At 32.1% G+C, this 22,042-nt stretch overlaps 3 protein-coding genes and 1 pseudogene across 4 annotated transcripts; 1 reads left to right on the plus strand and 3 right to left on the minus strand.

Annotated features, from left to right (window-relative positions):
• Positions 1 to 1,940: 1,940 nt before the first annotated feature.
• Positions 1,941 to 3,557, plus strand: LOC146929060 (F-box/FBD/LRR-repeat protein At4g00160-like). Its single transcript, XM_085701149.1, has 3 exons — positions 1,941 to 2,006; positions 2,197 to 3,117; positions 3,207 to 3,557. Exons 1-3 carry the CDS (start codon positions 1,941 to 1,943, stop codon positions 3,510 to 3,512), a joined length of 1,293 nt encoding a protein of 430 aa, XP_085557275.1. The 3' UTR covers positions 3,513 to 3,557.
• Positions 3,558 to 4,476: 919 nt separating this feature from the next.
• Positions 4,477 to 19,256, minus strand: LOC146929061 (uncharacterized). Its single transcript, XM_085701146.1, has 8 exons — positions 19,061 to 19,256; positions 10,839 to 13,409; positions 9,709 to 10,491; positions 9,016 to 9,579; positions 7,950 to 8,840; positions 7,129 to 7,859; positions 5,519 to 5,620; positions 4,477 to 4,903 (listed from the first exon to the last, which is right to left on the minus strand). The coding sequence occupies exons 2-6, from the start codon at positions 13,383 to 13,385 to the stop codon at positions 7,146 to 7,148; spliced, it is 5,499 nt and encodes a 1,832-aa protein (XP_085557272.1). The 5' UTR covers positions 13,386 to 13,409; positions 19,061 to 19,256; the 3' UTR covers positions 4,477 to 4,903; positions 5,519 to 5,620; positions 7,129 to 7,145.
• LOC146929062 (uncharacterized) lies at positions 16,060 to 17,225 on the minus strand. The gene is given in 1 exon segment (XM_085701147.1): positions 16,060 to 17,225. A coding segment is annotated over 1 exon segment (996 nt). The 5' UTR covers positions 17,101 to 17,225; the 3' UTR covers positions 16,060 to 16,104.
• A 682-nt stretch (positions 19,257 to 19,938) lies between the features above and the next one.
• On the minus strand, positions 19,939 to 20,617 carry LOC146929063 (nascent polypeptide-associated complex subunit alpha-like protein pseudogene; annotated as a pseudogene). Its single transcript, XR_015005947.1, has one exon. The product of XR_015005947.1 is annotated as a nascent polypeptide-associated complex subunit alpha-like protein pseudogene (transcript).
• Positions 20,618 to 22,042: the final 1,425 nt, after the last annotated feature.

The raw sequence follows: 22,042 nt of genomic DNA on the forward strand, positions 1-22,042 counted from the left end.
CAAAACATTTACCACATCAAGGAAGTAATATCACTTCATTTAGTACAATTAGCGTTCGAGACGATTAATCATTTACACCTAGTCAACCAATGTTACCATGCATATATCAATATCCAATTCAACTATTATTCATCAACTAATCATTATCATATAATCAACATGGTATAGTCCATCATTTTATAAAGTCCGTCTATTTTTCAAAGTTTGTCTATTTTTACATAATTCACCAAAACCAAGTTACATGTTCACATACATCCTTACATGCTATCTCTATGTTTATAATCACAATAGTGCAATCATAACATCATTTCACTTGGTAAAAACTCTACTTCGTTCTAGTTAATGTTCATGTTCAAGTTCTAGTCAAAGTTTATCTCAAAATCAACATAATGAATTCATCATTAGTTCATAATCAAATCACAAGTTAATCAATATCCATTTTAACCACCAAGTTTACGCAAGAACATTCTAAGTTAAATCGTTCATGCTAAGCTAACTCATTTCCATCAAAATCAAGTATTCATCATCATGTGTAAATCAAGTATTCATATCTTTAAATTACACATTATCTTCACATCATTAGATACACATCATATTAGATATCACAACTTCATAAATACATGCTAATTTATTCACTTTAATGACTTCCTTAAACTCAATATTAATTTAAAGGATGTTTTATGGTTCACTGAAAAAGTTATGATGAAGTTTCATAAAAATGCATCATAACCTACATGTTTCCGCATGTTTTTATATATTTATTAGTAGGTGGCAGTGGAGGGGTTTCTTGAGGATGCCAAGGGTTTTGGGATTTCTTAATCTCTCCTTACTGTTTAACTCTTGCCCTTATCAAAAAAATCCCAGTAATTTGGATGTAAATGGCATGTTATGCCTTTAATCTTTGGGTGATCTCAATATTTTTGATGTAAATGGCACGTCATGCCTTTAACCTTTGATGATCTCAATATTATGGATTACTATAATATAGATCATTTTGGTTGAGAAGTTTTTATTATTTACTAGTTGTATGTGCCAATTTATTGAAGTTGGAGGATGCAAATTATCCTTGATTTATTCATAAACACAAAAAATGTATTCATCAATTCAATCCTTATATTTGACTACATACTCTCAAAATAGTCTCTATCTGTATCCTAATTCTATCAAAAAAGTCCTTATATTTATCCTAAATTCTATCAAAATAGTTACTACTCCAATTAACAGTATAAAAAATACATTCACCAATTTAGTCCATGTCGACCACTTATTGTCAGTATGGTCCCTATCTTTATCCAAAATCTATCAAATAAGTCCCTATAACCATCATATATATATATATATATATATATATATATATATATATATATATATATATATATATATATATATATATATTTTAAAAAAATTGCCACATCAGCACAAGTGTATGCAATGTTGTCAGGCACATGTCACATAACGGGCCACATCATCATGTTTGACGCCGTTAGTTGAAAGATTCTGACGGTGTGACTGAATTGAAAAACATTTGAGAGAAAGAAAGACTAATTTTAGATATTAATAGAGTCAAGGATCTATATAAGAGTAAACTTATAGAGATAAGAACCATTTTGATTATTTACTCAATTATATTTTTTTTTTAGTCAATACATTCCTACTAAGTATTTTTTTTTTGAAGGAATACTTAGTATTCCTACTGAGTATTTTAAAATCTTCAAAATTGTTTTATATCAAACTTTATTATTATTTTTTTTGAAGAAATATCAAAATTTATTTATTTTGTTAAAAAAAAATCAAAATTTATTTATTTTAGACTAATATGTTGGTCTAAAATACGATTATGAACCTTTGGGCCTTGCCCTTGTTGGATTTTTGTATATAAATACCAATAAGTTTGACAATTGGAAGAAAGGAGTTGCCTTGCCGCATTCATTCATAAAGCAATGAAGAAAAGGAAGGAACGATCATCGTCTGCGGTTCAGGTTTTATCACTTCTTCCTAATTGTTTTGTTGGGAACAATATTTTTTATGATTAGATGATTCGATTATTTAATTTGTTTAAGAACCCAAATATATTATTGTAATGGTAGGTGTGCAATTTTATTCGGTTCATCTTTTCTAATTGTTTTGTTAAAACCAAAATATTTGTGATTTCATTTATAGGCAACTAATCAAAAATATTTTCTATTATGGTTTTAGGTTTCCTATGATGATCTGAAATTAGTCGATAGAATTAGTGATTTACCAGATGAGTTATTGCGGCATATACTTTGTTTTCTCCCAACAAATATTGCTTTCACCACATCTGTTCTTTCGAAAAGGTGGACCCAACTTTGCTATTTACTCCCTGTTTTCCGTTATGAGGACAACAACGACTACCATCGTTTCTTCAAAAAAAACAACGACTACCATCGCTTTTGTCGCATTGTCAACAGTTTCATGCTTTCTCGTGTGACCAATCAACCCCTCAAAATCTTTAGCCTCAACTGTCGCTTTAAGGAACGCAAGCAAAATAAAAATAATCCATTTAGTATGAAAAAATTGCTGGAAGCCACAAAACGACATTGTATTGAGGAATTTCATCTCAATCTACATTTCCATCACACTTTGAAGCCCGTTGTTTTTATCTCCCAAACCTTTGTTGTTCTCAAACTTCAACGGTTAAATATTGAAAAGGATACTTCGTGTGTTGATCTTCCGTCACTCAAAACCCTGAATTTGGAATATGTTTCTTTTGAAAATTGGAATGATTATATAAATTTTCTTCATGGTTGTCCTATCCTAGAAGATTTACAAGTTGAGGATATCAGGATGCGTAGGTTGATGAAACATGAGGAAAACAATGTATTAGAGGGAGGGTTTAAATCCTTGAAATTGGCTAAATTGGTTAGAGCAAGGATCGATTCAAATGATGCTCTATTTAATGGTATTGATAATGTCAAATTTCTACGCATAATCAAAGGATATAGATTTAAAGAGGCCTCTTTCGAGTTTATTCCAGTGTTTTCAAACTTAATTCAAATTGAACTAGTGTTTTGGGATCACTCAATTCATTGTTGGGATGCTGTAGTAGAACTGCTCCGCCATTCTCCCAAGCTCCAAATTCTTTTTATTAAAAAGGTTTGTTGAGTAGTATATTTGTTTGTTTTATTTTTCTTTTGTTTTTTCCATATATTTTGATTAATTTTATTTTTTTATCCCTTTGACAGTGGACGAAGACCTGCTCGTCCAAGGAATGGAAATACCCTATTCCAAATCTTGAATGTGTTTCGTCTCACCTTAGATCATGTACTATTTTAAATTTTGATGACTCGGCAAATGATCTTCGATTTGCAAAATATATTCTGCAGGATGCGAGTATTTTACAAGACATGAAAATCGGTGTTGTTATCGAGTCCTCAAATGAAATACTTTTGAAAAAAGATCAGATTAAAGAAGAATTATCCTCCTTTCCTAGGATATCTCCAGGATGTAAACTTTCATTTGAATTTAAGAATATTTACTATAATTATTAGTGTTTTTCATGACTATTTATTCTAATATGAAACCTTTTAGTTTGATAGTTTGGACAACATATATAGGCTTATTCTTCTCATGCAAATTAGCTGGGATGATTACGGTCTTTAGTATTTACTAGAATCAAAGCCTCATTGGCCAAGTGGTCACATGATCAAGAACCTTGTTCCTTTGAGTTTCTGTTTCAACTCTCTCCCTCTTTCTTTGTTTTGATTCTCTATAGACAATAATATATTATTTAATAAACTTCATGATTAAGTTGTTTTCTTTTGTGGCTGAGATTTTCCATTAACCGTCCATTTTGAATTGCCTAGATTGCTTGTCAGTCTCGTTCTATGTTTCAACCTGTTTGTCTTTCAATGTGGTTGTAATCTGTATTGATCTTTACAAAAAAACACCTTCACAGGAACCATTACCCATAACAGCGCCACTCTCTTCTTCTTCACCAGAAAACACCATTGATAAGACAACAAAACAACGAAAAACAGCGTAACTTCGAGTTTAGAGAAAAACCCTATTGAGATTTCTCCGAGTTGAAGAATTTTCTCAGCAAAATTCAGAAGAAAGACAAAAACTTCGGTGGCTTGAAAACTTGCTGGGAAAACGTAAAGTGTTTCTTTTTTTTTCGGTGGCTTGAAAACTCGCCGGGAAAACACCCAACGTGCATTTCGATCGTCATTCGTCATCCATGTCGTTGTTGGCCACCACTGGTGGAAACACCGTCAAACGTGATGCCATTCCTTGTACCCTTCACTCGTATTTGAACGTATTTGAACAGGTATTGATGAATTTGTTTGATTTTGGTGTGATTTGTGTTTTTGAACAAATTTGGTTGATTGGAAACAAAACCTTACAGTTGGTGGCGGTGAAAGGAGGGAAAGGAGAGGTGGAAGGAGGTAGAAGAGGAGAGGTGTAAGGGATGGAGGGAGACAGCGTGAAAAAAAGTGAAGGGAGGAAGAAGAGTGAGGGGTAAAATTGTCCCTTCAAGTCATTTTGTTGACTCAGCATTGATAGAACACAATTAGCATGTGCCACGTCAGCTAATCAGTGACGTGGCAGTGATTAAGTGGGGGAGAGGGACGAAATTTTAAATGATTAAATTTTGCGAGGGTAAAATGCCAGGATTAGCGATTACAGGACCAATTTTTAAATGACGCCTAATTGCAAGGACGAAACACATGTTAAAGCCTTAAACATATATAGTCAGAAACAGTTCTCTAAAAAAAAAAATCCTTAAATTTGTCAATATATAACCTATACATAAGTGTCACAAACATTCTTTGAGTGGATAAATTGAATGAAGTCCTCCAGTTGCCATGCTTTAGTGAAAGTCTCAACATGTTTCTTTTGGCCAAAGCTAGTTCTTGTGTTTTAGATTCTCATTTTCCATCTATAAGAGTAATGATAGGGGAAGTTAGAATCAAAGTTACCTTTTATGAAAATCATAATAATATAGGGATAATGCAATGCAACCTTGCAGTTGAAAATATCAGGTATCAAAAAGAACTACTTCATATCAACTAAAATGTGTTGAAGATAATTCAAAGAATGTTTATTGTCATAGTTCTTAAAGGGTGAGTTTCTTTGTCAAATTGATCAATAAGATCTCATAGAAGGAAAGCAGTAAATGTAAATTCCAATTATTAGTGCTCCCTGAATCCGGAGGTTTACCTGACTTCCCCACCCTAAATTTTCATTAATAAGCAAAATAACACAAATCACACTTCTTACAAGTTTCTAATTTTGAATTAGTCTGTCTCACAATTAGTAAATGACTAGTTTGAATACATACCAGAGAAAAAAAATATGTGGATTGAGGAGAGGGAATTGTATGAACTCAGTTCCAAGGTCACATACTAAAATTCTGCTAGATTCGGATACAGAGAATTTAAAATCATCACTGACTAATATATCTGAATTCATTTAGTTTTAGGATGGAAGATTGCTTAGCATCAAATTTGTCACTACTTTGGTCATAAAATAAAGCCAAATCAACGCCATGTACCTTGATATGTTGTCTTCAGAAGAAAAAGTTTTGCTTGTTGCAGCTCCTTTCAAATTCTTAAATGGCATCTTACTTTTAGAATCCCTATCAAGCTAAAATAACCTAAAAAAATGAAAGACAAACGAAAAAGCCTTACTTCCAGATAGATGTTCAGGATAAGTATATGGATTGATTGACTGCAAAAAGAAGATCGAAATGCAGTCATAACAATGTATATATGTGATTTCAAGATAACAAATTATATGACTATCAATATGACAGTAATGAGATCATTAAGTTTCATTAGAATATTTAAATGTAAAAAAGATGAGTATAATAAGGACATGAACAAATGGATGTTTGTACATTTTGCATAAATTTTTAGTATAAAGCAAAGGTACCTAATGCACAATTAGTGTTGGTAGGTGTCTCTAATCTTTGAGGAAAGGATTAAGGAAAGAAGATTATTTGATTTCTAGAAAAAACATAAATTGTTGGTGCTAATGATTTATTTATTTATTTGCAAAATCCATAAATTGTATAGGTGGGTAGGATGGAGAAATGCATGTGTGGATTTGACCGAATTTTTCCACTTTGTGTGATTGAGGACTAGAGCTTTTACGGTGGGACAGACAATCATGAAAGCCGCGTCAAGTGGCCAAACATGAGAAAACGTGTTTTGACAATCAACATGTTTTCAAACCATTTATGTTTGACACTTTTGACTTCTTAACACTAGAGCATGTTGACATCCTAAGAAGAGTTCAAAAGGTCATGCATAACAATGTAATGTCTCCTAGGTCCATGAATATTGTGTTTAAGAGAATTGATTTGCCAACCAAAAAGGGTCAGCAACACAGTCGTTGCCTGATTGTCTTTCATTACTGTGTAATTTTTTCTTTCTCAAATTCAATTAAATTGACATTTTTTTTTAAAATTTTTTTTTACTCTCTCCGTCCTAGATTAAGTGAGCCTTTTGCTCATTTAACACATATTAAGAAAATTGTATAAGCGAATGAGAGAGAAAAAAGAGAAAAATGGATTTAAATGTTTTTATCAAGTATTCATGCATTCACCATTATCATAAATGCAAAGTGGAAGATATTGAATTGGGAGTGATAAAAGTAGTATTAACTAGAGTTATAATTGAGAAAAAATAATTCATATTGCATTGAAAAATAAAATAAGTCAGTTATTTTGATAAAATAATTTTTTTTACAAAATGCTCACTTATTATGGAACGGAGGGAGTATTAATTTTTGAAGGGTTTGTCTAACATGTGAAAGATTGCACATGTTAAAACAACCAAAAGTAGTAATGTTTTATTGAAAAACACCAATTATGTACTATTAAAAAATTATACATTTAATGTAAAATGTACAAGTTCCAAGACAATCTTGCTATTTTTAATTTCTTAACATGTGCAAATTTGCACATCATAGAAAAAAAACTCATTTTAAAATATTATATATGTTTGATCTTTTCTTAATGTGAAATGATCTTCATATCTAATGTCAAATTATAAGTTTAAAAAATTCACGCATTTATGACATCTAAAAAACTTTTATGAAAGAATGAGTGAGGAAAGGAAAGAAGGAGAAAGAGGCAGAGAAAGTTATAATAATTCATACCTCACACCTGCACACATTCATTTATTGTGTCGTTGTATCACCTCGTTAACATCTTCATCTTTGCCAAATTCTGTATTTCTTACAGAAATTTCCCAAATACGTGGAGTGTATAAGATTCCTTCGTCCCAAAAGGTCTTCATCTTTGGGCAGTCTTCAATTCCTATCCAATAACATTCTGGCATCTCAACATAGCAAGGGAAAGAGCTTTGACTGAACCATTTGAGGCTAGGAAGCTTCTCTAGTGTAATTTCCCCCAATCGTGGGAATTTAATCTTCGCTTTCTGTTGTACACAATTATTCACAATGATCTCCTTCATCTTCTCGCAGTCATGCACATAACTCGAAATCAAATTTGGAAGGCTTGTGACCACGGAAACATCCGGAAGCATATATTCCAAATCATTGCACCGTGTGATGCTTATCATTGCTAAACACTCAAATCCTATAATCTGACCATGATTTTTCCAGATGTGCTTCAGTTTTGGAAGAGAAAACAACTTTAATGATCTTAGTTCACACTGCAACATGCTATCATTTGATTCAAATATCTCTTCTAAGCACTCACATTCTCTCACTTCGAGATACTTCAAATGTGAGAATAATTGCATCATGTTGGATGGGATGCAATTCAATAGAATATTGTTTACAATGTCAAGCTTTTTTACTCTTTTGATGTAGCCAACAAGCTCTTCATCCATATCTCTAAATGTCGCTATTTTTTGCAACTCAACCTACACAAGATACAACATAAAATTGATGTAATCTAATTTTAAAATTAATTGAGTATTTCGAGGTGGAAGACCTCATGTATGTGCTTGTACCTTGTATTTCTCTGAGTTTTGAAAATAATATATTGTCAAATTAAGGTCTTTGAGTGTATATATATGATTCCAATTCCACTCTAGCTTATGAAGGCTGGCTGTGTTTACAATAACATTTCCATGGGGAAAGGTTGTCATATTTGGACACTCATTAGTTGACGACATCATGATATTGTAGTCATACGCTCCTGAACAAAAACACTTGAGTTTTGGCACTCCCCAAAGTATTAACACCTTTAATTGTGGAAATGAAATCTGAACCTTGTCATTATTATTGAATTCCTTGTTCTCTTCTAAAGGGATATCATAGTCATAATCTCCTGAACAAACACATTTCAGCTCAGGAAGATTATCAAGTATCAATTCCTCCAACTTAGGAAATAATGTCTTGACTTTGTTGCCTCCTTCTATATATTCCCCTTCCTTTGTTATTATCTCCTCCATCATTCTACAGCTCGCAACTACTATTCTTTGAAGTTGCACAAGGCTTCTAGCCATTGAGTGGGAGAGCAAACTCCTCAAATTGGGGCAATCAGTAACTTCAATTTCTTTTAGATTCTGAAAGCTTACAAACTCTGCGATATTGTATTTCCATATGCGACTCAATCTTGGCAAATCTTTCAATGTCATCTTTTGTAGATAATAATGTGTAGTGAAATCCCCTTTTTCCTTAAATTCTCCTACTGATGCAAACACCTCAACCAATGAATCACAGTCACTTACATGGAGTTCCCTTGCATGTTGAAGTATTTGTATCTCACTGAATGGTACAAGCATTGATAATCTATGAAATCTTGTGATGTTGATTGTCTCTTCTTCGAAAAAGTATCCAAACACGTCTTTATCAATTAGCTCCGTCCAGTTCAACATCTCAGAACTTTGCAATTCCACCTACAAAATATTCATTTAATTACCTCAATTATCTCCTAATTGTATTGACAGACTTGTATTCTAAAAATAACAAATTAATGGCTTGCTCCTAATCAACTATTAAAACTATTAAGTTGAAATTATTTAAGTGCACTATAAGTGATATGTAATTTAGATACATTAAGACGAGGCTTACACATGCTTTAAATCTTTGTATAGTGGCATTCATGCCATTCTTCTGTATGTAGCTGCTCCTGAATAATTCAATCTCCATGCTCATACCCTCAAGCTGAGGTGTACTACAAAATCCTCGTGAAAAAAGTTCCATAGTGGGACAATCTTTGATGTCCACTTTTTCCAGTGATGGAAAATCGAGATTATAGGGTCCTTGGAAGAAAGCCTTAAGGTTTGGAAGGTTATCAAGAAGCAGATGTTGCAATGCAGGGAAAACAATCTTTTCTCCATTTGACTCTGACTCTTCTTGAGATACTACCTCATTTAAGTCATGGCATTCCAATATGTGTAGCTTCTCTAGATGCTTAAGACATCTCATGGACGAAAAAGATAACAAGACACTTATTTTGTCGCAACTCTTCATGATAAGTGATTTTAAGTTTGGGAATAAGTGTCCGTCTATAACTGGCATGCTTGTTATCCTCGTTTGATCAATCCCTTGCAAAAACATAGTATCAACGTAAACTTCTTCAAGAAGAGGTGCACCCAACTTCATCTTGATTTTCCTTTCAGGAATGGAAGGAGCCTAATCATGTAATAAAATTTGTGTAAAATCTAGTTAGAAAATCTAGTGAACAGATGGATAAAGTAAATTATACCTAGGAAATATAAAAATAAATGGATAATTAAAAATGTGTGTGTGACGAACTCGTACCTTGTTGATTTTGTTATTTTTGTTGCTTTGTCGGATCAATTTAGAACACAACGGCATACACCCAAAATGAAAATTAGAAGATCTTGGGTTGTTTTCTTCAAAATGGCTGACACCAGTGCCATCGAGATTTGAATATGATGCAACAAAATGATTGTTTTGCTCTGTATATGCACTTAGCAAAAACAATGTATCTAGCTTTGGACAATCATCAATTACCAACTTTCTTAAGGATGGAAATTCTATCTCGTAAGAACTTGAAGAAAAACATGTTATACTCGGGAGTTCTAAAAGTGTTAAGGAATCTAATTTTTCAAACGAGATAATATTTACTTCCTCTTTATTAATTTGGCCACCTTCTTCACCATCTTCATCATCCGTCACTAAATACTCCATCAACTTACAAGAATTTATCTCCAATTTCTCAATATTGGTGATTGCTCCAATAATAGCTGGAGTAAATACTTGTCTCAGAGAGTCACAATTTGATATTGTCAAAGTTTTCAAATTTTGAAAACCTCGAACACAATGCAGAACTTTACTCCAGACTTGTATTAGTTGATTAAGGTGAGATATCTTCAGTTCTATCAATTGAGGAAATACTTGGCCATCTGAATATCTTTGAGTGTCAAAGACCACATTAATGGAAGAACAATTTAGTAGCAAGATTGTTTCCAATTTTTGGAATTGTTGCATCCAATCAGATGAAAACAACTTGCCAGTCATTGATAGCTCACCTTTCTCTACCCGAGTTAGTCCAGATTGATCACAACTCATTCTTTTTACCTGTACAAAACAATGGACTATATGATGATCGTGTAAATAAAAATTTAGATAAATTAAAACTGGTTTGGTTAGTGTATGATCTACTGATACCCTTCTAGTCATTATTATAAGTAAAAAACTATTTTTTAGATTCATTGAATAAATAATGTATTTGGTCTATAATATAGACCACGTATATAACTTATTCAATTAACCTAAAAAGTGGTTTTTTTTTTCCTTCTTATAATAGTGAGTGAAGGGAGTATTTAAATTTTAATGAACATATTATCCATTTCAATAAATTGTTGATGATGATAATAAAAATAATAATAATAATTAACCATCGAAAAACATAAATTATTACTTACTTGATTGAGCTCTTTCAAATCCATAGCATTGCTAAAGCCAATAAAGCTTGGGAGGTCTATTAATTCCAATATCTCCAAATATGAGAAGTCAATCATCATTCCCTTGACCTCATGGTGATTAGGTGTATAACACATCTCTTTCAAATTCTTCGAATTTTCCAAAGACAATGATTTAATTTGTGGAAACCTATTGCAATGAACACTACAATCTATCAGATGCTGGAGATCAGGACATGAATCAACCCTTAAATCTTTCAAGTATGGAATTGGACAATCATGTCCGATAACATTTTTCAAGTCTTTCACCTTTCTTATTGCGAGGATTTCACATTTCTTAAGCAATTGTGAGATCATCAATAAGCTATTAATAGATTGATAATCTATAGCACTGACTTGCAATAAAGTTGACTCCAAATATGAAGACCTGTGAAAATTAGAGTATGGATCCACATAAACCCAAAACTTTCGTAGGTTGTTGAAGACCAAATCCTTGACTAAAATTTCGGTCCCCCTAAATTTCATTTCAACAACCTTTAGCTGGTTAGATATCTTTTTCAACTCATTGAGTGCAACTTCATTTTTCTTCCAAGGAAAATTGTCCATTCTAAAGTAAAGTTCTTCCAACCGAGACAATCTTATAAAGACATCCTTAGAAATTTTAGAAAGCTCATTGCAATCTGTCAAATCCAATAATCTTATATTGTCTAGTTTTCCTATTTCAATTGGAAGTTCTTTAATATTGGAGTGTGCAAAACTTAGGACTTCTAGGTGGTTAAGTTCCTTGCCAATTATAGATATATCTCCAACATCACAGTGTTCCACTTGCAATTTGTGGAGATTGAGTGAAGCTTGGGATAGATATGGCAGCTTTGGAATGCACAAATTTTTCATGGATAAAACTCTAAGTGCACTCATGCCTTGGAAGAAAAGTTCAGGCCAAAACATTGGTTCCTTGCTTTTTGAACTTACTTGTAAAAGTTTAAGCGTTGAAGAGTGAAAGCCATTTTCTAACTCTTTTGTATCGTCCAAAATAAGTGATATTGCGTTGATCTCATCCAAAAAGGTGTACATTTTCATAAATTTATCTTCTGCATTTTTTGATGCTATTGATATAACAACATTACGCACAATATCATGCATCTTCACACACCCTGGCACATTGCTGTCCAACAATAAAAACTTTCTCCTTAGATCTTCCACCACTGTATGCACTCGATCTCTTGCTTCCCATGATGCATTGATGCCTTTGAACAGTCCCAAGCCAAATCCATGATACAATAAACTTTCAATAGGAATGTCAAAGTCTTCTGGAAACAATCCACAAAGCGTAAGGAAGAGCTTATGTTCTCTGCTGTCCAAAAACTTTAAACTAAGCTCAATGCTGTTGTTGACAGATTTTCCAACGTCTGAGAAATTTCTTAATTGTCTAAGTGCATCCTCCCATGCCAACTTCCCTTTATTTTTTAGTGCTCTTCCAACTGTCACAATTGCAAGGGGCAAGCCGCCACATTCCTTTGCAACCTCTCTTGCTATTGGATTGATATCATTTCTATCTACAACTTCCCCTGACATCTCTCGAAACAGATACCAAGCTTCATCCTCTGACAACACAGATACTTGAAAATTGAGTTTGCATCCCATATTTTGGCACACTTCTTCATCTCGTGATGTGAGCAATATTTTGCAATATTTCTCATGTTGAGGATTAGGAAGTCCAATATTCTCAAAATGAAGAAATCCCCACACATCATCTAGCACAATTAGGACCTTTTTATCTTTACTCATTAGTCTCTCCTGTAATTGCCTTGCTCTGCCTTGTAAGGTGACCTTATTCATTTCCATGCCCAAAGCCTCAGCAATTTGTATTTGAATCCTCTCATAATTTATATCTTGGGAGACCACTGCCATCGCAACTTCATCAAATAGCTTACTTTTTTCTATTGTTTTGATGACTTCTTTCACCATTGTGGTTTTTCCCACTCCGCCCATCCCACAAATGCTAATCATTTTGACTTGATCATCTTGGAGTTTCTCTATGACCTTTGTTATCATTTTTTCCCTAGACAATAGGCTCTTGATATCTTCTGTGAAGGTAGATCCAAGTGTTAGTTGATCTTTGGGGTAGGATATATCATTAAATTTGTTTCTTTCCTCCTTCAAGCTTGTAATAGATTCAAGGCTTTTGGTGGCTTGCTTTCCCAATGAATAATTAAATGCTAAATTTGAGCATTGTCCACCAAAACTTTTTTTGTTCTTGTTAACTTTATTTTCACTAGAGGTCCACTTTTGCCACTCATTTTCAATGATTATCACATCAGAGAGCCATTTTTGCACGGTAGGTTCAATTTCATGTCCCTTTTTACTTTCAATGTTCACTCTTGTTTGCAATGCTTGTTTCATCATTTTCAAGTTCTTGAGTTCTTCCTCCAAATTGGTTATAATTTTTTTGTGTTGTGTCAAATATTTGAAATGCTTCATGGTTGACTCCACAACCAATTCTCCCAATTTTGTGACAGTTTCCTTTCCCAATTCAGTAAGACAATCCATCTTCCTTGAAATAATTATGTGTTTCTAAAAGAATAATAGTTTATTAGACATCTCACTAGACCTAGCAAAATAGATGCATATAGATTGACATTGTTTAGATAAAGTAACTATTCTTCAACAATTTGCTTAATATGAAAACAATTAAAATAGTTTGAAAAAATTAAGACCGAACCAAATTTTTGAGTTTATCGTTCATGCCTTAATATCACTTCATTTTTTTTCTACTTATCGTTCATGTCTTAAAAGTTTTCTACTTATCGTTCTTTTCTTGTTTTTGAATTCAAATATTTCATTAATTAACAATATTATAAAGCAAGTGATCGGTCAATTTTGTATCAAACCTAGATTTAATAATACATCTATGAACCTTAGTATTGAGCGAGGTGATTTTAGATATATCAATTTAACATTACGCGTCTACATAAACACTTTTTAACTAGGTTTGATGGAAATAGGATAACATTGTAGATATTTTATGACTTAAAGAACCAATTTGTACTCAAAAAAAACTTAAAAAACTAATTTATTATAAACATCTAAATTAAAGGACCACGGATATTTGGACTTAAAAATAATAGTCGTGTGTGCGTGATGGAGGCATCAATCTGAAGAGTTACAAAACACAGTTCGCTCATTCGATAACAACTTATCATATGATTGTACACTGATAGCATACTAATTAAACTCATTTTATATACCTTTTATGTACAGGATTATATATTTAAAAAATAAAATCATATAATTTTTGGGTAAAAAAATGATAAATTGTAAGTAAGGTTGTTTAAATAAATGATAAAATTGGGAAAAAAATGCTACACCAAAAATTGGTATTCTTCGTATAGATAAATATCGTAAAAACGGACAATAATGTACTCTTGAGTTCACTTTTTGTAATTTTATGTGATTATTTGAGAAAATCATATAAATTTTTCTGGCAAAAAATTGAACTTGTGTTTTTTCAAACGACCCATCCTTAGATGGGGCTTTTCAATCATTTGGTGTAAAGATTAGTTATTTGATTAAGTAAATAATGATAAATAAATTAAAATAGTTTAAATGAAAGTTAAAATTGAAAAAGAAAAGCTAAACCAAAATTTGATATCCTAGTGTTGTGTGTGAGCTCTTTGGTTGGATTTTTCTTTGGTAAATTTTAGTTGATTGGATATAGAAACTTAAAAGTTAAAATTTACGCTGAATTGCATTTTTTATCCTCTTATTTAAAAAAAAAATATCCTTTTGTTTAAAAAATTTGTTATCCTCTTTTTTAAAAATAATAATATTTTGGTCTCCCTATTTTTATTTTCATTAAAATATTTTGGTCTCTCTATTTTCAAAATCGGTTTATTGGTACTCTGTTTATCTTTTTACTAAATTTTGGTCTTTCATCTTATTTTTAGATCCTTTGAATTAACGTGGTCTATTTAATAGATCAATTGTTATGATGTTGTCTATTTATTTATGAGGCAACATCATTTATTATCTTTTTAGATAAATGCTTAAATTTTATTAAAAGAAAGAAAAAAATTCAAATATGTCTAATAAGTGTTGCGTCGTCATAAATGAGTATGTCACATCGTCTGAAATTATCTAAAAATGAGATGAGGACCAAAATTCAGGAAAAAGTTAAATAGGAGGACAAAAAACCAACATAAAAACCAACGTCATAATAACAAAATAAAATAAAAGTGACAAAGAATAAATTAAATGATATCAAGTAATTAAAATTTGAATGAGGTAATTTAGGATATTAAAATAAAATGTGAAGGTAATTCCTAAAATATTCTACCAAAGGTGTCGATTGAGCTAAAGAGTAGCCTAAGTAGATCAACAAATTACAAAATTTAGCACCCTCTCACTCTTAAACAAAACTAAGACACATGTGGATATTAAATATAAACTAGTATTTAGACCCGTGCGATGCACGGGAAGTTAATTATAGCATTGATTAATAAATAAGCTAATTGTAAATGAAATAGTAGGTTTGATTAATAAATAAGTTAATTGTAAATGCATTAATGCTTCCAAAACAATATCAATGAAAACCTGAATTAATTTAGAATTCTCGTTATCGCGTAAGATAGATAAAAAAAATAACCAAATGCAACTTCTAATATAATTCTGCCTTAAGCAATAGTGTGCAAATTTGTGGACCGTAAATTCGTATCAATTCTTAACACTTGAATCCGTAAAACTCAGTTTAGTATCCATGACTTTTGCTGATTCCAAATCAAAAATTCATCATAAAGATGATGATCAACCTGGCATGAAATATAATAAATTTGTATAATTAAATATGATTTTTTTTAAATGACATAAGTTATAAAGAGAAACACAAATTACATAACCATACTAAAAAGTATAAGAAAAATGCATAACATATTGTTAATTTGTGAAACAAATTTAGTTGATAATTTTTTAGTTTTATGTCAACAAAATTCAAATTATTATTTCTTACATACACACGCGCGCACACACATATATAGTTCGAAAGAAATGCATTATTTTAAATAAAATTGCTTTGAAAAACACAGCTAGATGCACGCAAGAATAGACAAATAGAAAATATATACGAATATGTATATGTGTAAATTACCTATCTTAAATTTTGAAAGACTTCTTTGTAGACAACATTATAAGTTTTGTTCGAGACATGTTCGTCATCTCAAATCAGCATCTTCAGCCCAGCACGTGAAGTAACGCGTGAAAGAGCGGCATATAACTATCCGTGTGAAAATATGGGTTTTGGAAGATATATTCCAACATTTTTAAGAGATTGTCCTTGAATCTTATTGATAGTCATCGCAAATGAGACTACAATAGGAAACTGTTTACGTTGAAATGTGAAAGGAAGTTTTGTATCAGATGGAGATGGAGACAAAATCAATCTTGGGATATAAACCTTTTGTCCAATACTGTTTCCTGGTATTATCTTTTCCTTGAGTACGAAATTCCCCATTTGCGTAATTATAAGGAGCGTACCATTGCATAATCCTAACAGCTGATCAATATTGCTCAATAACATAAATGGAACTCCAACCTTGAGATTTAACTCATGGTTTAGCAAAACTGAAGATTTGACGGTGTTCAAAAATTCTGGAGTGAGAATCTGATCAGGACTGTTAATATTTTGATCCAGTGTAGACGAACTATCATCACTTAAGTATGTTTTTTTCTCACCAGGAATCATTGATAAAATGTAATTGTTCAGTGAATCAACAATATCATTGGTAGGTGCTAAAACTGCCCTATCTTGAAAAAAATGAAATATCACTCATATTCTTCAAAGTGATGGATATGTGCTATTAACAATTGAAGCAATTGGGTCACCTGAGTTCTTGATCAACATGTCATATGGTATTACAATTTCAGCTTCCCCATCATTGTTTTCTCCGATGTATCCATATCCAACATTTAAAATCCAGTCTGAGAACTCTTTGAGTTCATTGAAATCGGAACAGGAAGATCCAGTTTGAAGCCTCATGTTTTTGGTTAATTTTAAGACTCGACAATGGTTCCAAAGGCGTGATGAATTAATGCTAGCATGGACAAAATCATGTCTTATTCCCTTTGGAATGATCGAAATAATTTTCCTGAAATCACCACCCAAGACGACCACTTTTCCTGCAAAAGGAATATCCGCACTTCTAGGATTAGAGACACGGAGTATATCCCTAAAATTCTTATCAACAGCTTTAAAGCAATGCCTATGAAGCATCGGAGCATCGTCCCAAATAATAAGTGTTGACTCGACGATTAATAGCGCTAAAGGATCATCTGGCTTGATAGGGCAAGTAGAATTCTCGAATATTTGTATGGGTATGCCAAATCTAGAATAAGTAATGTTGCTATCCCACTTGATGCTATCTTCAAAACAATTTCTCCTCTCGATCTAATTGCTGCAGATATCGCTCTCCAAATGAAGGTTTTACCGGTTCCACCATACCCATAAATGAAGAAAAAACAATCGCTATTTGCATCCACATAACTCATGATTGTGTCGTATATGCTCTTTTGTCCTTTAGTCATCGTGGAAGTCAATTTTTGTGCTCCAAAATTAGTTCACGATGATTATAGTTAAGCTTGTTAGAAATAAGTTGATTATAAGATTCAGGGTTCAAAGGCGTGTTCACTTGAGGCATGGTTTCAAATTTTTTTAGACTTTTGTTCCTTCTCCGCAACAATTTTTCTATCTCCACCAAAGCTAAATTTTTCAATTCATCATCAGTCAAAACCAAACCTGTTATATAGAGTGAAAACATAAGTTGAATATGATAATAGTAAAATTCAATATTATAAATAATGAAACAAACGAAAAAATGAGAAATGAATATACCAGGAATTTTCAGGTGTCTTCGTTGCCTATATAAAATGTCATCACTTAGATACTTTCAGGTATTTATCCAAACATAATCTGGACTTGACATTTGATTGGACAACAACAAAGTTGTAAATAAGATCCCTAGAAAACTACTTGCGCCCCACTTAACTGCTTCTTTAATTACATCAATATGCTCTTTGTCATCATTTATAAGACCCCAACAAAATTATAAAGAAACAACCAAAAATTAGCAAGGAAATTTGTAACAATTTTTTTCTCCAAAAAAGTTGTCTAAGAGATTTGAGAACTTTTAAAAATAAGATACACGACCATTTTCTAAAAAATTAAAGAAACAGCAAAAAATAAGGAAAACAATTTGCAACAACTTTTTTGGATCCAGAAGTTGTCCAAGAGACTTGAAAACTTTTATAAATAAGATACGCGATCATTTTCTAAAAAAAATTAAAGAAACAACAAAAAATAAGGAACGAAATTTGCAACAACTTTTTTGGCACCAAAAAGTTGTCTAAGAGACTTAAGAACTTTTATATATAAGATACGCGATATTTTCTAAAAATATAAAGAAACAACAAAAAATTAGGAAGGAAATGTCCAACAACTTTTTTGGCTTCAAAAAGTTGACTAAGAGACTTAAGAATTTTATAAATAAGATACGCGATCATTTAAAAAAAAAAGAGAAACAGCAAAGAATTAGGAAGGAAATGTGCAACAACTTTTTTGGCTCCAAATAGCTGTCTAAGAGTATCGACAATGGAGACATCCATTTTTAGGTTCTTTAATGGGTCTTACATGTACACATCACTCATTTATAATTTTTTTAATAGTAGTACCTAATAAGCACTCAATCACTCCAACCCAGATCTCACACAAAGATCTCAAATGAGACCCACTAATCAACTATCAATAACTTTATATCATTATATCTCAATTTTTTAATATTAAAAGAGTGTAGATCCTGCATAAAAGTGGGGGTCTTAAGTAAGACTCTGAAAAAGATTCTCCCATTGGGGGTACCTAATAGGTACCGGGTCTTAAATAGTTAAGACCCTTCCAATGGAGATGGTCTAAGAGACTTAAGAACTTTTATAAATAAGATACGCGGTCATTTTCTAAAAAATAGAGAAACAACAAAAGGTTAGGAAGGAAATGTGCAACAACATTTTTGGCTCCAAAAAGTTGTCCAAGAGACTTAAGACCTTTTATAAATAAGATATCTATGATTGTTTTACTACACACATGTGGCAAGTAAATATAAATATAAAAGACAATGTTAACATAGCAACTTAAAAAAAACTTCAAGGGAAAAATAATAGCAAAAACAGTTGGAAATACTTACTTGGTTTTGTCTGAATAAAGAGATATTGATAAGCTTTTCCAAGAACAGAGTAAAATAGTTTATTTAGATTGAGATTAATTTTTTTGGTTTAACAATAACCCTATCCTCAACAAATTTGATGTGTTTACAAGAAAGAACGCTTCGGTGGGAAACTTGGCTTAAAAACAGTAAACAATGGAATGGAAAAATATAGGTGAAGAAGACTAAATTGGAATGATAATATATAATATGTTCTGGGATTCCTCAACCAACAAAGAAGCAACTTATGGTCCAAGAAAGAAGGAAAAACAATAGAATTTGTTCTCTTAACGTTTCATAAGAAAAAGTTATTCTGAATTCATTCAATTACACAAGCAAGAAATCTTTATGAAACAAAACCAACTCACATACCAAAACAATTCTCAGAATTTTCAGTTTTTATAAATATATGACATCTGAGATGTATAGTATAGATAAGAAACAAGTTGATGAAAGCATCCTTATTAGTTGAAGTCAAGAAAAGTATATAAAATATTAAAAGAAATGGCATATTTAGAGATTTATAGATTCTATACAACCATTAAAAATGAAATGTGTGGAAAGAAAAGAATACAATTCTTTTATCTAAAAAACCAGTGATACATGTGAATACATAGAGTAACTTGAGGAATAAGCAGTAACCATCAAACACTATATCTGTATTATGTGGGCTCTAGATGTCAAAAATAATATTTGAATTATGGGAAGCAAAAAAAAAAAAAAAACACTATCTGGAACAAAGCTGCACCTTTTTGGCCAAAGGATTTGAAAACAAGTTTTACCTTTAAAAATTTCTTAATTAAACCAACCTAGAGTGCTAAAGAACAATTTTCACAAATTCACAGGACATTGCCACGCAATGAAGGTAATATAGAACACAGCAAAGATCTAGTTTATGATCAACTGTCATTCTCGGCATTGGAATTAAACATGAACTTTTAGAACAAAAGTAGTTTTTTTTTTTTTTTTTGCAAGTGCAATTACACAGAAAATAGAACAAAGCAAAGGTAAAGATTGGCAAACCACTATTTCAAACAGAACAAGAGCAAAAAGAAATGACCAGCAAAGAAAAATAGCTCCACAATCCAAAATCTAAAGTACTACCAATTCTGAGCATTAATTTGTTAGCTCCATAATGGCAGCAACAATGTCTCCATTGACAGCTTCGAGAGCTTTAACAGCTCTTGATCTTGGCACACCAGCTTGAGTCACCACCAACTCAATATCCTTGGGATCTACACCAGTCTCGTCTACATCCTCATCTTCTGGAGCAATACCAGAGGATTCTGGCTTCGCACCCGCATTGGTCAAATTAGGATCCTTGAACTGCTCTGCAGCCTGAGTTTGTAGCTGTGAGCTCAAGTATTCAATCTTAGCTTTCCCAAATATAATGTAGGTGTCAGAAGTTGGACTCTTGAAAACATCTGGTTTTGAGATGACGAACAAGATCTGATGAACAAGTAGAAAGCAACTTTTAAATTTAGACGCATTCCAAAAGAAGAAGAAAAAAAATATTGTATCCATCATTGTAGCCTCAGTTCATGCAAAAAATAAAAACAACAGCATAATTGAAAGTCATGCAGAACAGTGGATCCTGACAATGTACATGTATTTTGGTTGTATTCTTGTATAGACTAATCTGGTGTACAACATAACAACCAGAGTATGTTCAAGTTTAGACTACATCCTTCTGGTCAATAGAGAATGACTACTATTAGAGGGTTTATGCCTCTAATACTTGTGTACTCCTATTTTCACTATTTTTTTTAATTTTTGTGATTCAAATTGATTAGATCAATTTGCCACATCTTTTGATAATGACTTCATGAAATTCTAACTTAAATATCAATTCAAAACACAATGACTTCATAGTCCATTGAAATTTCAAAAAGAACTTGTTGCTATTTGGTTAGAATAACAATAATTGGTTTTATATTGTCATGTTTCCAGAATTAGTTATCAACTCTCTCTAATATTTGATTTAAGACTTAATAAAATTGTCTTTCAATGTTTCTTGGAAAGAAATAATGGATGAATTTATTTATCTGTACTATTTGCTTTTATTACATAATAAGGAAGAAGAAGATAACTTGCGCAGCAAGTTACACAGTTAGCTTAGGGTTTAGTTTCAATCTGCTGTAACTTACTCATAGTACTTACTGTATGCTCTCATTTACCTATATATAGGACTGTAATCAACTATTACAATCAATGAATATTCACTCTTCATTCAGTTGTTTTAGTTTCATGATATGGTATCAGTTTCTCTCTCCTTAGAGAGTTTGTTACGATCCAGTTTCTGTTTTCTAACCGTTTCCGCCATTGAAGCTTGAAGCTCAAGCTTCTTCATTTCTCCATTACTTCTCTGTTTTTCCCTCTGATTCGTCTCTGTTTAACACGAATCTTCTTGTTCTCGTTCTCAATTTCTTGATTGAGATTTCATCCTTCATCACCGTTTGTGTGATTTGTTGCATTTTTTCTCCATTTCATTTTTGATTCTCTATTGATTCATCATGGTTCGTAATCAACAAGCTAGTCAAGATACTGAATCTCCTTTCTACTTTCATCCGAGTGAAGGTCCTCACTCTGTGTTGATTTCTCCGAAATTTGATTGTTCCAATTATCTTGCATGGAGCAGATCAATGCAACGAGCTCTTGGTGCTAAGAACAAACTTTCCTTCATCAATGGAACTCTCCCTGTTCCTGATGATGATGATCTCAACAGAAATGCTTGGGAGCGATGCAATCATCTTGTTCAATCATGGCTTATAGCCTCTGTTTCTGATTCAATTGCTCAAACCGTTGTGTTTCATGACACTTCATTTGAAGTTTGGCAAGATCTTAAGGAGCATTTTTCAAAGGTTGATCGTATTAGAATTGCTCATCTTCGTTCCTCCATTAACAACCTTAAGCAAGGTTCTAAGTCAGTTTTGGAATACTTCACTGAGTTGAAAGCTTTGTAGG

This window comes from Medicago sativa, chromosome 4 (assembly GCF_051527215.1).
Source record: "Medicago sativa cultivar Bolivia chromosome 4, Bolivia_mono, whole genome shotgun sequence".
Classification (NCBI taxonomy): Eukaryota; Viridiplantae; Streptophyta; class Magnoliopsida; order Fabales; family Fabaceae; genus Medicago; species Medicago sativa.

Coding starts and splice junctions, on each gene's coding strand:
- LOC146929060 (XM_085701149.1), top strand. CDS start 1,941: ATGAAGAAAAGGAAGGAACGATCATCGTCTGCGGTTCAGGTTTTATCA. Junction 2,007..2,196: donor CACTTCTTCCTAATTGTTTT/GTTGGGAACAAT, acceptor TTATGGTTTTAG/GTTTCCTATGATGATCTGAA. Junction 3,118..3,206: donor AAATTCTTTTTATTAAAAAG/GTTTGTTGAGTA, acceptor TCCCTTTGACAG/TGGACGAAGACCTGCTCGTC.
- LOC146929061 (XM_085701146.1), bottom strand. CDS start 13,385: ATGGATTGTCTTACTGAATTGGGAAAGGAAACTGTCACAAAATTGGGA. Junction 9,580..9,708: donor AAAATAACAAAATCAACAAG/GTACGAGTTCGT, acceptor TTACATGATTAG/GCTCCTTCCATTCCTGAAAG. Junction 7,860..7,949: donor AAAACTCAGAGAAATACAAG/GTACAAGCACAT, acceptor TATCTTGTGTAG/GTTGAGTTGCAAAAAATAGC.